At 42.0% G+C, this 15,623-nt stretch overlaps 1 protein-coding gene across 1 annotated transcript in view; it reads left to right on the top strand.

Moving 5' to 3' along the window:
• The first annotated feature begins 717 nt into the window (after positions 1–717).
• The window catches only part of LOC137262220 (SCO-spondin-like), a 66,585-nt gene continuing 51,679 nt past the window's right edge, over positions 718–15,623 (top strand). Inside the window, exons 1-9 of the mRNA XM_067800013.1 lie at positions 718–1,062; positions 2,420–2,445; positions 3,153–3,320; positions 4,714–4,807; positions 5,823–5,968; positions 7,598–7,695; positions 8,751–8,851; positions 10,253–10,351; positions 10,944–11,048. Coding sequence (XP_067656114.1) covers positions 990–1,062; positions 2,420–2,445; positions 3,153–3,320; positions 4,714–4,807; positions 5,823–5,968; positions 7,598–7,695; positions 8,751–8,851; positions 10,253–10,351; positions 10,944–11,048 — 910 coding nt within the window. The 5' untranslated portion in view covers positions 718–989. The remainder of the gene's footprint in view (positions 1,063–2,419; positions 2,446–3,152; positions 3,321–4,713; positions 4,808–5,822; positions 5,969–7,597; positions 7,696–8,750; positions 8,852–10,252; positions 10,352–10,943; positions 11,049–15,623) is intronic.

Below are 15,623 nucleotides of genomic sequence, written 5' to 3' on the forward strand. Positions count from 1 at the left end.
AAAGAGCAATGAGTGCGATTTTATATCAACGCGTATATATGTCTCGAGCACTCATTATGGAAATGCGTTACTTTAATTTCTCCACTACTGTATCCTGGATACAGCTAGGAACTGCACAGATTTAGTGAAACATATAATTCGAATTTCAGTAAATACTGAATTGCTATTGGTTAATTAAAGTCCTTCAGAGGTAATAATCACGTTATATATTTCTGATGTTCCAACATTCTTTAATCTTAATAACACGCTTATGGTCGAGTCGAGATGAAGACACTGTACTGGAAAACATTCCAAAATGCTTTCTGTTTTCACATGAAATGTAGAGTAATTATAATCTCGCTACATACCTCTGATTTTTCAACACAATATCTTTATCTCCTAAATAATAGCGACAAAATTTCTCATTTCACATCCTGAGTAAACAGTACAATTAACAATTCTGTATCATGAGCATGTGTTTGTGAAACAACAATCAATAGTGAAACGAGGTGAAACGAACTGCAACAAAATAATTCATTAATAATAATAATAATACTTAAGTAATCCAATGCTTTCTGAAAACATTCTGAAAATGATCCCCGCCGTGAAATTGTTGGTATATTGCTTAATTCGAGGCAAAAACCTCAACTCCCTCACAAGTCTCTTGTATGCGATACGCATTTGCCAGTCAAGCGTTCAGTGAGTAGACCTACGCGTGTTCACAAAGGCGAGATCGTGCCTGACGAGCTGCACACAATGTATATTTACCCCATGTCCTGATTCTTTTCAGTCTCTGCTATTCCACAGAATGCAAAGATGAAAGGGTGTGATACGAATTCAATTTGATCTTGGAGTCAATAGGCTGTGAATCACAATACACGGATTTTTGCCAGTTGCACTTAAACTGGGAATAGCATATGTATGGAGTCACACACCAACGTGTGTGACATAGTTGACATGTGTGTTAGCTGTGGAGCTGATAGGTAGTAAACACAGTGAAACCTACACATATGGATCTCACAGTATTTATATTTCGGATTGTGTTCCTATGTTTGATTGCTACCTCCCATGGCGAGAAACAAGGTACGTGGTACTACAGCAACGGTCAGGTCGTGGATTGTATATGGCATTGAGCCATCAATGTCATAAAACTATATGACTTCATAACTTTCGCAGATAGAGCAATCAAACTGAACAATGTTTGTAAAACATCTGTTAGTAAAAGATAAATACTATTTCATGTTGCTTTTATGCATGAAATCGTTTTTTTCTTTGACGGCCACTTTTGAAGCTGTAAAGATGAAGGAAAGTAGATTCATAGATTTCCCTTCAGTCATCTACTTGTCTGGTTTGCTTTTCTGTCCATGTGTCTGTGTATCTGTTCTGTTTGTTCGTGTGTTCGTTTGTCTGTCAGAGTGGAAACATGATTCAATGTAACAGATGTTGTGTCCTGAAAATTGTTATCGTACATTTTTTTTCTATTCTGGAGGTGTAAATCTGCTGTGTATTGAACCCTGTTGACCACATCAGTTTTGAAAGGAAAACCCGTTCTACTCGTTTCAATGTGTAAACAATTACTGACAGGCGAAGATTGTCGCCAGTGCGATATTTACGTGCTGTAGCCACGCGTGAAGCGCTGTGGCCTAGAAATACATTGCACATCCTGCACTGAATTACTTAAAGGCATCAAACGTTTCACAAACGCTCAAAATGCCCATCAAGAGACACAACAATGATGAAATATGAGTGTTGCTCAGATCTTCAAATGAAATCCTTGCCCACTGTTATCCTGTATTTGGGATTCCTGTCCACTGTTATCCTGTATTTGGGATTGTCGTCATGTGTCCCCACCCTACCTCTTTCTCTCCTCCCTCTCCCCTCTACCCCCCCCCTCTCTCTCTCTGAAATATATAATCATGCGATATCCAAAACATTTCAGGAGAGAGAGAGAGCGAGAAGCACATGTACATGGAGGTGTCTACGTACTCATACTAACATTCTACTACAAATGCTCACACACTTTCACACACATTCATGCTTTCTCTCTCTCGCTCTCTTTCACGCATGCTGTCAAATACTCACGATTCCTCTCAAATGTATAATTATCTTTGTAAAATCTATCAGTTATAACAGACGAACAGTTCACAGTCGTACAAGAGACTCTAATCTCTGATATTTTGAGTATGCGTCGTGTAATATATGTACGACATACCTAAACGAATGGCGAACATGTCATGGTACTTTAAAAATCTAGGCATGTCACGTGCTTAGGGTGAGTTTGTAATTATATTTCTTCAAGAACCTGTTCCGTTCACGCGTTCGGCGTTTAGCATCGTTTAGTGCTTACATGTTTTCACTCAAGCATACCAATATACAAAACAGGTTTATATGTTCATCTTACCTGAAGCTTGGCTTTTCATAACTCCTATCTTGGTTTCAGCTACCCATCTGCGCCAGAAGAGAGAGGTAAGTGAGTTTTCAACAACTTTTAAACATCTCCTTCTACGTGCATTCACACAGACTGAACGGAACTTTTACTGTATATATTGCAAGTAATAAAAAAACAATGGTGACGTTAAATCTTTATGTAGATATATCAGCAGTTTATCTGATGCCTTTTACTACACGCATAGTAAGCCATGTTCAGTGTAGAAATGTGTCTCACACCATCCCTGCCACCATAGTCCGAGACTATTCATGGGTCCTTTCAGATGTAGTAGGTTTAAACTTGCAATCGATTTTAAGAGTTGCACAAATGTTCCATATAGAGAATAAAATTATAAATATTATAATAAACGCGTTATGAGCGTTACTGAACCCAAAGAAATATGTCTCGGTAACAATTTATCAAGTTCGATACTTAACAACTTTCATGAAATTATTTTATTCGAAAATTTTGATGCTGTGTATAATATTATATAACGCTCAATGGCAAGGAGAAGCTTAATTACTTATTTCAATATCATGCGTGATTCAGGCCGCCATTTTCTATATCATGGACGTTCTACTGCATATAGCGTCTCTCTGTAAAACTATAGAGACAAGAATGGATGCGTATTTTCTTATAATCACAGTTGTATTGAAAGCATCTTTTATATGGAACCCCCTGTGAGTGTTTATGTTCTGAACCATTTTGCGATGAATGACGTTTTCTTAACAATCTGTCTTTTCAGACATGCACTGCGCTTTTCACTGCCATCACCGCCGGCCACACTATGTGTCTCACCGACAACGCCAATGCTGTTGCTGTGACGTTGAATAACACCGTGAAACAGGACCTACTCAACAAACATAATTTCTACCGCGGGGACACTTCAGATGCGACGAACATGCAGTATGCAGTAAGTGCGCGCATGAACAAGCTTGATAGCGTCGCAAACCCAAACCCACGGCTCATATACCTATAATGTCACATCTGAAACCAGAACATTATGATGTCCTTCTTAGTGTGGAACCCGCATCGAGTCATGCTTGATGTGAGGACTGATGTTTCCCTCAGCTATGTCTATTGTAGGTTGTATTTAATCGATAATCCCATGCTGATATTTCGGAGTGGAGGTTGTTGTCAGTACATGTGCATTTTTGTAACTTACACTCCGCGTATGAGTTAGTGAGTGAATATGGTCATCATCATCATCATCATCATCGTCGTCGTCGTCGTCGTCGTCGTCGTCTTTATGTCTCAAAGCCTTACCAACACAGGTATAGGAGTAAATGCATATAAATACAATAAATGCCAAGATAACAACAATGTACAAAGATACTTCGAAATCATAATACATATGCAAAAACAGAATACAAAAAAAAATAAACATGTAAATGCTACAAATTAGATTTATATCAATATCCGAGCTTTTTGAAGACTATTCTAATGCAGTAGAATACTTTTATAACGAACACGGATATAACGAACTGTTTTAAAAGTCCCGAAATAACCTCTGTATATTATCATATAAAAAACGTCGGGAATAACGAATTCTCTATAACGTACTAATGTCTATTGCGAACTGATTTGCAATCCCCACGAATCCCAGGTAACACTAATTAACGGTGTGAATAACGAACTGAGCGAACTCAATCAGTGTCACTGCCATTGAGCGATGCTCACTTTGGTCCGTGTCGAAACTGACGACATCGTAAAGACACTTTCCGATCAGCGCGACGGAATATCCCGAGTTGAATCGGAATGTGATGATGACGACACGAACATTGATGAAACAGACCAGGCCGCACCTTCATTCACAGAAGCCAATATGGCGCTACAAACTTTGAAGAACTTTCTTGTATACACAACATAACTTACGTAAACTGTCGGTTCTATTCGATTTAAGACGTTCGTCGTCTTTAAGAGATTCGACCATTGTAGGAATTTACCTGGGATAAAAATGGATGTATCGGAAATGAAGGCTTCACATTTAAAGTGATAATGGAACTCACCTGCAACTACTGGCGAGAAGACAAAGTGGGACCCAGTGTTATTGACATGAGGACCTGTAGCGTCTCTGTGAACACATATTCTTAACAGACTTATACGAAATCTAAAAGCTCCAATCAAATTCTAACTCTTTTGCAAATGTGATTGGTGGTGTTACTGAAAGGGCAGGACATATAGTTTCAAAACTGGTTTCCAGTAAATTTATTCATTATATATACCACCGCTTTTCCATTTACTTTGGACTGTTCTCTCGCTTAATTCAACTGAAAATGAAATTCTTGGAGTGTATTCTATTGCAGGTGTGGGATGACGATGTTGCTGAAGTTGCTGCTAAATGGGCCCGGCAGTGTTCGCTCAACCACGAGAGCACCGAGCTCCTGAGAAGAGTCCCGAGTAGGTTTTGATCGTTATACGTTTTTGATTAAGTTACGGGTCCATTCTGTTTGGCATGTTCTTTCATGCCACTCCGAAACATCTTCCACGACAGAGAAAGTGTTGTACTAAGCTGAAATCATATATGACCTAATTTATAGAGCATCTGTAACAAGGCCAAATGGTTCAATGTGGTCCCTAGAGATATTATCCGAGAAGGTCCGGGGTAGAATAGGCCTTCAGCAACCCATGCTCGCCTTAAAAGGCGAATATGCTTGTCGTAAGAGGCGACTAACGGGATCGGGTGGTCAGGCTCGCAGACTTGGTTGACACATGACATCGGTTCCCAGTTGCGCAGATCGATGCTCATGCTATTGATCACTGGGTTGCCTGGTCCAGACTCGAGTATTTACAGATCGCTAGATATATCGCTATAGCTAGATATATTGCTGAGTGAGGTGTAAAACTCACTCACTCACTCACCCTGGAGATGAGGATGTAACATTATTTAGTACACAGTTTTCGACCCTTAAAACCCATATGACTTGGTGTGTATGAACTTCATGAATAAGCCTCTGCTTAGAGAGAGTGGTTAGAGTTGAAGTCACATTTTCTGGCGACACGTATCAATATCATACTTGTGTTATGTGGTTTTATTGCTGATTAATAACCGGATAAAGAAAAGAATTAATTTAGAATAAATATTTGCATGATATACGACGCCCATACATTTGATTGATCGTTGTTTTACGCCGCACACAGCAGTATTCCGGCGATATAGCGGCGGTTTGAAAATATTCGGGTCTGGACCAGACTATCAAATGATCAACAGCATGAGAATCAACCTATACAAATGGAATACGATGACATGTGTCAACCAAGTCAGCAAGCCTGGCCGCCTGGTCTCGATAGTCGCCTCTTCAGACAGACGGGTTCCTGATGATCAGTTCTATGATCGTCATCTTCACGGGTTCCACAAGTTTGGTACATACGATGACGCTTCAGTTTCCGAATCTCTAATTCCTTGTTTTGACAGAACTTCCGGGTATTCCAATAGGACAGAATATCGCCTTTGGCCAGGCTTCTTTCTTAGATGCTCTCGCGGCCTGGTATGATGAAATCGAGTTTTTCCAATATGGCACCGGTTCTATTAATGGCGAGGAAGTGCGTCACTATACACAGGTAAGATACATGGGAACTTGGCTTACACCGTCGTTCGACTCATCCGCAAAATTGTGACTAAGTTCGACTCATCAAAGTTCGGCACAAAGGTGTTTGACTGAATCTGATATCTTTGTTTGTTACGTAGTTGGAATGACAACAGATAGTTTCATCCATGTTAAATATAATATTTGCTTACAAGTACACAGAGTATGTTGACAAGGTGAGACACAGCTGAAGAACAAGTTGATTAACCGGACTCGCGTTGACTGACTGTTGTTGAGTGATGCCGAAAGGTCACCTTCAGGCTACCCTAGAACTGCTTAGTGGCTTAAGCCAGACCTATGAAGATCCGGGATAGAATTGATCTTCAGCCACCCATGCTTGTCGAAAGAGGCGACTGTCGGGGTCGGGTGTTCAAGCTTGCAGGCTTGGTTGACACGTGTCAGTGTATCCCAGTTGCGTAGGCGATGTTCTTTATCAGTGGATTATCTAGACCAGACTCGATTACTTTCGGATGACATATTGTAGAATGCGGCGTAAAACTAAACTCACTCCTATGAACGCTCAATGCATAACAAGTTACAATGTAAGATCAAACTATGACGTCTTTGCTTATACCTTTTTATCTGATGGCCTATCGATAATGACGCTGAATTGTGAAGAGTTTTGCCTGCGATGTTTTTTTTTTGTCAGTTTAGTTTTACTTGTGAACATTTAGCGTTTATTTGAAATGTTTGGTATTCCGTATTGGGGGTTTGAATGCATAATGTCATTTAGACTGCGACTTGGTGTCTGAGGGTGACAGCATGAGTCCCAAATGGGACTCAACTCAACAAATGTACTGAAATCGAGAATTATGAATATTTTGGATTTGTAAGGAATACTTGAGAATGTTTAATTGGATGACTTTGCTCTGTTATTTACATGTCTGGATTAGAAGGTAACCTGATTAAAGGAAGATGTCATTTTTTGAGAAAAGAGAAACAGATATAGCATATGGTACATACAGTATTGGAAGTAAGGAGACTTTACTGAAACCAGCTTGACTCAAAATATGCCTTGTGTCGAATTCCCTTACCCTTCAAATTATTAGAACAAGACATTTGAACCTGAACTCCCTCTTCACCTTGAGTCACATGTCAACCAAAACACTTACTGTCACTCTGCCGTGTGGATGGCAGCCTGGGGGTGGAACGAGGACTGGAATCAATATAATCCGTCTTTGACATGCACCATCGAATATAAATCTGGAATTAGAAAGGACTAGTACGAGCAAAGTCACACACACACTTACACTCACATTGCTTGATAAGTGAGTGAGTTTAGTTTTATGCCGCTTTTGGGAATAACCCCGTATTATCCCTGCTGGGCACACCGGAAGTAGTCTTCACACATTGTAACCATGTGTGGAATCGAACCCGGGTCTAGGTGACTTGCGAACGCAACAGCCACTTGTAAGCTACCTGACGATCCTGAAATGTAAGAACAAGAATCTTGGCACGGATCCCAATTTTGCTTCATCTCCCTACTTCATATGTATTCAAAGCTGAAGCTGTAAGCTGAACAAATAATGCAATGGCGCAATTGAGAAAACACGTTGTTCACTATTTCAAATGTAAATATGCAACTTTTCAAAATTCATTACAGATAATGATTGATCCCCTGGCTCGAATTGGTTGTGGTCAAGCAGTCTGTGAAATCTCTGGACATACGGCAAATTACTATGTCTGCAACTACGTTAGATCGTAAGTTTCCTTATTCTGTCGAACTCCTTTTCGAATTTTCGATTCCTTTTTATCTATCCACTAAATAATGGCTCAACCTACATTTTCCTGTTTTAACATTATGTTTTCGGTTAAACTGCGTTACGGGCTATATTGTGACGTAAATCACAGTTTGACGTTCGCAAACATAACAGTGCCATATCGCCACTACAGGACAGCAGAACAGCAGAAACATTTCCAATGGTAAATAAAAGTCTCCATATTCAAAGATAGACATAACATGTGTATGAAATAAACACATATAACTTTTTCCAGCTCTGTATTGGATGTAAACCTTTTGAAAAAGAGAAATATCTCTTCATTTGCAGTCGAGGTGAAAGTGTCCGTTGCATCAGTTTTCGCTTTTCTGAATTTCGTACACAAGTTTCACATTTGTTCTGATTACGTTTTGATATCATGAATTCTGTAGACTACATACAGTTGTCGAATTTGGCACGGGTTATATCCTTTTTTTTTTTGATAGTTTTTATCATTGCCACCCCCGGTTCCGTTTCACAAAGCTCTCGTAAGCCTGAGATCTCGTAACTTTTCTCGTAGCACCCGTAGCTCCTGTGTTGCAGTATAGGAGGTACAAGGTTACGAGATCTTAGGCTTACGAGAGTTGTGTGAAACGGAGCCTGTTCTGTGTTATTTATAACATGACCAAACTGCAGATATTACATCAGTGGGTTTATGGTTTCTGATTCTAGGTTACGTTCTCAGTGCCCCCAAAATGGAATTTCAGACTGAAGGGAATCCATTATAAGATCCAGACGTTTGCTCAAATTGTATTGACTGTTCAGAAATAAGGTTTATCATCTAAAACTGTGGAGATATCGCCGAGGATGTTTCTAACGTTATAAACTCATGTTGATATAAGTAATATCAGTAGACACTTGGGTGAGATTCTAAAAATATTTGTTATCATCAGTTATCACTGTCGTGAAAGTGTTTACACGGTTAAGGTAGGATGAATACCCAATGACCTGTCTCTCGTTTAGTTCGAACCATTTTACAGTTCTACATGATTATTTCAGACAGAGAAGCACTGAGGTGAGCAAGCCTTGGTGTAAAGTGAGTGACCAAACTACAGTCTGTATGACCGGCTGCTTAAAGCGATCCACTGAGGGACTATGCGGTAAACTGAATAATAATTATAATAGCAATAATGCCATTGTCTGCTTTGCGATTCATTTAGACTGTTCAACATCTTGGACACCTTTCCTTGGTACAAGCATATCTTGAAAGGCATGATAGGATGGTTCCCTGATTCTACATGCGCATCCGTCATGACTGTGGCCTTGACTCCGAGGTCCCTCTAGAGTACGACCCTGTCCAGAGCGCCATGGAAAACCAAAGTCTTTGGAATGGACCCATATCCAGCCTCACAAGAATCTCAGTCAACAAAGCTGACCTTGATCTGATTTTCATAAAGTTAATGAATTTAGTGATATCATTAAAGTTTTTTGTCCCTTTTGATAACAATGTGATTGGCAAGATTCAGGAAAAGCATAGTCAATATGTGGACCTCGCCTTTGAAATGTCCCGCTTGCATCCTATATACACTATCGTCATGGTTCCTGGTGCCCGCGGTTTGCTACCTCCGGATTTGGTACCAGGAGCCATCAAGAGAGTCCCCGGCTTCTCAAGCTGGAGCGCAAGCCTGACATTTTGGATAATACAGAAGTGTGCAGTGTCGTAGACCCTTCATAGTCTCCTGAAAGTACTTAGTGGGCTCAACGTTTGGCAACGTTTAATGGTAGAAGTTCCATTCTGGCTACGTGCAAACTTGGCAAAGGCCCTGAGGTAATGAAGAGCCTTACAAGCTTGATTGTGCCAGAATCACCCGAACCACCTTAATCTGTGAATGTACTAATACATCTAACATTGACAACAATCAATGTCTATTTGGCGGCAGCAATTTGTCCTTTGACCCGCGAAGAAGTATTAATCTTTGAGAAAAAGAACAGATATTCAGTTGTAGGAGAAGTTGATGAAGACGAAGCTGTTGCATGGATCAATTCGCTAATGAGTCTATGGGGTCATCAGGCGGTGTATTAGCTATATTGCATGCGTACACTTTGTTGTATTTTGGGGAAAGAATATGCGGAACATTAGTGTTAAAACCATGTACTGCAGGACAAAAAGCTGTTTAAATAGCGTCATGTGTCTGTCCCAGCGTAAGTGTGTGCGTGCGTACGGGCGTGTGTGTGTCTACTCTCTAGGAGATATCTAGTGACGTAGATTTGGTATGATGTAATGTTCACATTAAGCCCACTTCCTTACAAGCATTGGCGTTTTGGCACTCTAGTGGTTAAAGCGTTCGCTCGTCACGCCGAAGATCGTGGTTCGATTCCCTATATGGATACAATGCGTGATGCCCATGTCTCACACCGTGATATTGCTGGAATATTGCTACACGCGATGTGAACTCATTCACACTAAGTAATGTTAATTGGTATCTCTGGATAACATTGTACCAGTGATTTTGTTCAGCATTATATATTTTAATACTGACGTTGTCTGCATTTTCATACAGATTGCGGCGGGAAAGTGTGTCTCAACTCAGGAACTCTGCAACTTGCCACGTGTACATGTAGTTGTATTAGTGGCTTTTCCGGTCCATCCTGTGAAACATGTACGTTCATCGTAAGCGAGGTTATTAAAATATCACAGGTCAACTTATGACAAATTCAGGTCGCATTAATCCATTCAGTCGTGAAGTCACATTACTCATTTCAGTGGTGAAGTCACACTAATCTACTCAAAGGTGAAGTCACATTAATCTACTCAGTCGTGAAGTCACATTGATCCATTCAGTTGTGAAATCACATTAATCATTTTAGTATCCTGAAGTCACATTAATCCTTTCAGTAGTGAAGTCACATTAATCCATTCAGTCATGAAGTCACATTACTCATTTCAGTGGTGCAGTCACACTAATCTACTCAAAGGTGAAGTCACATTAATCTACTCAGTCGTGAAGTCACATTGATCCATTCAGTTGTGAAATCACATTAATCATTTTAGTATCCTGAAGTCACATTAATCCTTTCAGTAGTGAAGTCACATTAATCCATTCAGTCATGAAGTCACATTAATCCACCGTTCGTGAAGTCACATTAATCCACACGTGGCTTTCAGTTCTGAATAATGATTGAAGTAACAATAACAAAAAAAATATTAGCTATATTTTTCAGTTAACAACTTTTACGTTCTGTCTTTTCCAGTCGAATGTCCGGCATCTGATCAGTTTTTCTGTGGCGATACCGGAAACTGTCGATTTGACAACTACAAGAGCGCCTGCCCTTACCTGTGTGGGAGCTGTCCGTTAAGTAAGTGAATACTTTTGAACAGAATTTTTCTAAGAACCATTACATGTAGCATAGTTGATGCATCATTCGGGAATAGTTTCAGCCAAACAAAACCTACACACGGCTTATACAGCACAATCTCCCATTCACACCCACACACACCCACCACACACACACACACACACACACACGCACACACACACACGCACACACGCACACACACCTCCCAACCCCATTCCCCACACCCCTGAGATGCTTGCACTCTGCCATCAGTAGTGCCAAAATATACAGCCCCTTTAATTTCTTTTGAGACCGTTGAATTGCTCAATACAAAATCTAATATTTGCATCAAAATAAAATTTTGCACAGGCACGTAAAATCGACAGACCAACTCTGACGAGCTAACGTTTTCATTTTGCTGTCACCCTTCGCTATTTTTGACGAGGCAAACGTGCTTTGGAACAGCCAGATGCGCATATTGCACGTTTGAAATTGACATTTCACTTGACACTCCTGCTGACTGGCTGATTGTTTCACCAGCACGTGGTCCCGCTCGTGAAAAATAGCGAAACGTGATAACAAAATACTGATCGTTTGCTACACAACCGAAATTAAGACCCAGATCATCAGAGATGGTCTTCCTTTTTCACGTGACTGTGCAAAATTTGGTTTGGTTGCAATTATTAGATTTTGTGCCAATGTGCACTTTCATCGGTCTCAAATCAAAGCAAACTTTAGGCACGGAAACCCTAAACGTATCATCTTAGGTTTTGCATAAGTAATACTGTCGCAATACGTTTATCTCTTTTCCCCTGTGAAGGGCATGGGTGGATCATTCCTACAAGGCACCGCAACTACCAGTGTCAAACAGAGGCCCTAACGGATCGAAAGCCCTCAGTGTCTTTTAACCCGAGGTTCTTTCTCGTCATGCTTTTGTCTTTCGAAGATTCATTTCATTGATATTACCAGTGAAGATGCGAGTTGGAGTAGGTCTTTAGCAAGTATCACGTGTTGCACGAGGCCACAAACGGGTGATCAGAGTTGCTAACTTGATTGACTCATGTCGATGTTGATAATCTTGCTCACCGGACTGTATGGTCCATTTGATTGTTTACAGACCGACGCCGTATCTCTAGCTCACCGGACTGTATGGTCCATTTGATTGTTTACAGACCGACGCCGTATCTCTAGCTCACCGGACTGTATGGTCCATTTGATTGTTTACAGACCGCCGCCGTATCTCTAGCTCACCGGACTGTACGGTCCATTTGATTGTTTACAGACCGCCGCCGTATCTCTAGCTCACCGGACTGTATGGTCCATTTGATTGTTTACAGACCGCCGCCGTATCTCTAGCTCACCGGACTGTATGGTCCATTTGATTGTTTACAGACCGAAGTAGTATAGGGAATGGGGGTTTTAAAACACTTTCATAAAACCCCTCTACAAAGCCTTATTTACTAAATAAGGCTTTGGTTGGGCCATTAGCTCTTGCTACTATTACCCCTACTATAAAAAAGTTGGCGGTAATTACTGTGCCTTGGTAGGAGGTAATACTGTGCCGTACGGTACGATCAATAATTCTTCTCTTACAAACCCCCTACCCGGCCCACCCCTCAAGTAGTACAAGTTAGGTTCGTCGGCTTTTATATCCACTTTATCTATGTTGTAAGTTTTGACTGACCATATAGGATCGGTGGCCCGCTTACGGCTATCGCCCTCGTGTTCCCCCGGCTGGTATAGATACCTCACTAGGGCCCTATCTGGTATCTGTTTCTCCTTCCCACGCAATGGAGCGGCCGACTCTGCAACTATTGATTTTAATTTGATAGCGTCTGCCGGTTTCTTACCGGTGAGACGGGTGACTTCATGGTTGATTGCCGACACCACCTTGGGTAACCTCGTGACCCATTCAGTCGATCGTTTTCCAGGGGTGACCATCTCCCTAGCATACTGATAGCCGAACAAGCGCTCAGCCAAAGTCCTATTAAATCTCTCAACTATGGCTTGGCTGCGATGGGCTCCGGCCGTGCCACGCCTGACCTTTGTATCGTGTTTAGCTAGCAGTTGTGACACGGCACCCATGAACTCCCGTCCGGGGTCAACTTGCAGCTCTGTTGGCCACGTCAGCGGGCTGCGTTTGTATATGCGTTCGAATCCTCTGGCTACCTGGGCCGAATCTTTCGTGGTCAAGGGTTCGGCTTCCTTGTAACGACTGGCTACATCCACTACGGTTAAGGCATACTTGTACCTCTTGTCGTGGGGTAGGAACAGTAGGTCTGCCTGGTGAACGCTATTAGGTATGTTAATACCGAACCTCCTTCTAGGCACGTAGCGTGGTGCCGGCAAATAGATCTGCCACAGGGCTTGTTTTTCAAGCCACGCTTTGGCTTCCTCCGGGGGTACTCGCGCTAGTTTAGCTAGCTTATCTACTGCGCTAGCTCCTTTCCAGTACCCACGCGGGCTGTAGTAAATAGCCTCAAATTTTTTCATGTCCATACGCGTATGTGTTTATTCCATCAATAGCTATCCAACGTTTCGTGTCCATAGGCGACAGGGACGTCTTGTTTATAGTCAGTCCGTATATCTTATGCCCATCACTTCTAAGTGTGTTCATTTTATGTCTAAAGGTACGGGTCTTGAACAGGGCTTCCTTGAATCTGGCGTGTTTGATGTGTTGTTTCACCACATACTTCTTAACCCCCTTAGCCTTCCGGATCTCACTATTGTCGGCTTTCAGTATGGAGTACATCTTAGGTCTCAAACCTATGTACTCGGCTATGGGCGTGCCAGCACACTCGTCCTTCATCTTACCTAGGACCTTTTTATTTACCGTGCTGTGTAGGGTATGGGTCTTAGGGTAGTCGCTGGTGTCGTATAAATCGAGGTGTTTTTTCATGTCCTCGTACACGTCCTCGGTTCGAATCTCCATTAGTAGGGAATCCGTGTCAGTGTACAGTACTTCACACCTGTCGCCGTACTGTTTCTTGAGCTCGTTGTAGTAAAAGTCGTACATCAGGTGTTTGGATAAATCGAGGATGCTCATCCCCACGTAAACAGGCCGGTTGAATTTTATGTGGCTTTTCTTCATGTGTATGGCAACCAGGTTGTCTGTGAATATTTTATTACGGTTGAATGCCGGACTGGCTATCAATTTCCTGAGCTTGTCTTCCTCACTAGATCTAACCAGCTTCACGGTTACGCGTTTCCTCAGGTTTTCCATAGTCTTACCAAACACCGAGTTATTCATGAGCTTGTAGAGATTTTTCTCAAAATCACTGGTGGCTTTTTTTCGTAGGTCTGTGTTCATTCTGATGTAGGGCTCCATCCATGGGCTCTGGTCGAACATGAGCACCCTGTGTATTTTGGTCAGCCTCATACCCAACGACAGGTACAGCTGTAGGTTGCGATAGTGAACGATGTACTTGGTCTTATTCATTAAGTTAGGCACGAGTTTTTCAACGTCTGTCACACGCCCACCTGACAAGTTATGTTGGTACTCAGACATCCAGTCTGTGTTAACCCTCATACGTTCGGGTGCAAGGGGATAGCTGTTGTGCGATGTGTGTAATTCCTTGGGATACTCTAAGTCAACCTCGAGGATATACCCTTTGTTCGAATCTGGTGCAACCTCCATAACATCAACGTGGGGTACCCATTCGAATCCCCCTGTAGGTAGATACTGGCTCATGGCCCAGCCGTACAGGTTGTTTGCGTCGAGGTATAGAATGTGATTGGTTGGTTTGTTAGGATCGTAACCTTTCACGTATTGATTATTTGCTTTCGCGTATCGTTTGGATGCCATGGAAATCCCACCTCGCAAGCCTTTCTCAATGAATAGGTGCATGTCGTAATCTGTGAGCAATTCCAAATTAACTCCGGTTTTTTTAAGCAAGGCGTCCCACGACAGACCTGGGCTGGTGTAATACCATGCGGGGTCGAGTTTATACTGCTTTAAACAGGTCCGCCGAAACGTTTCAAACACGTCGGCTAACAGCAGTACATCTGTCCTCAAGTACAGGTCGTGATAATCGCCCAGGTTCTTACAACCCAGTTTATTCCATACGTTAGTCGCGTGCGAGTAATCATCTCGTGAGACGGACGCCTCATTCAGCTTGCTATAAAAGCAGTCAATAGGGGGTAGTCTGGTCTCGGTGAACTTAGCCCAATTATCCATGTACTCATAGGGGTACACACCCTTCCTCATAAGCAGGGGTCTAGTCTCAGCGTCTGTGTATCGATCGGTGATAGGGAAGGTATTGTTGGCCTTGACAAGACTGTCGAGTGACGACAGGAGGAACTGAAACGAGTCAATGAACCTAAGTCCGTTTAAGCTGAAGGAGATGTATCTTTCCATGTTGTTGGGGATGCACGTTATATTACCATCGATTTTCGCGATGGCCTGCATGATCAAGTGTGAGTCGTACCCTCTCAAGTTGTGAAAGACAACGGGGATGTTTATTGTCTTAGGGTTGATTTTAAGCTTGAGGTTGCACGCGTTGTGAGCGGCGCCTCTATACTTACCAGTTATGTGGCAGTGATCTCTCACCGAATCACCGTTAAGTGGTGAGTCGCACACGTGACAGTTAGTGCTAC

Source organism: Haliotis asinina, chromosome 14, assembly GCF_037392515.1.
Source record: "Haliotis asinina isolate JCU_RB_2024 chromosome 14, JCU_Hal_asi_v2, whole genome shotgun sequence".
NCBI classification, from domain to species: Eukaryota; Metazoa; Mollusca; class Gastropoda; order Lepetellida; family Haliotidae; genus Haliotis; species Haliotis asinina.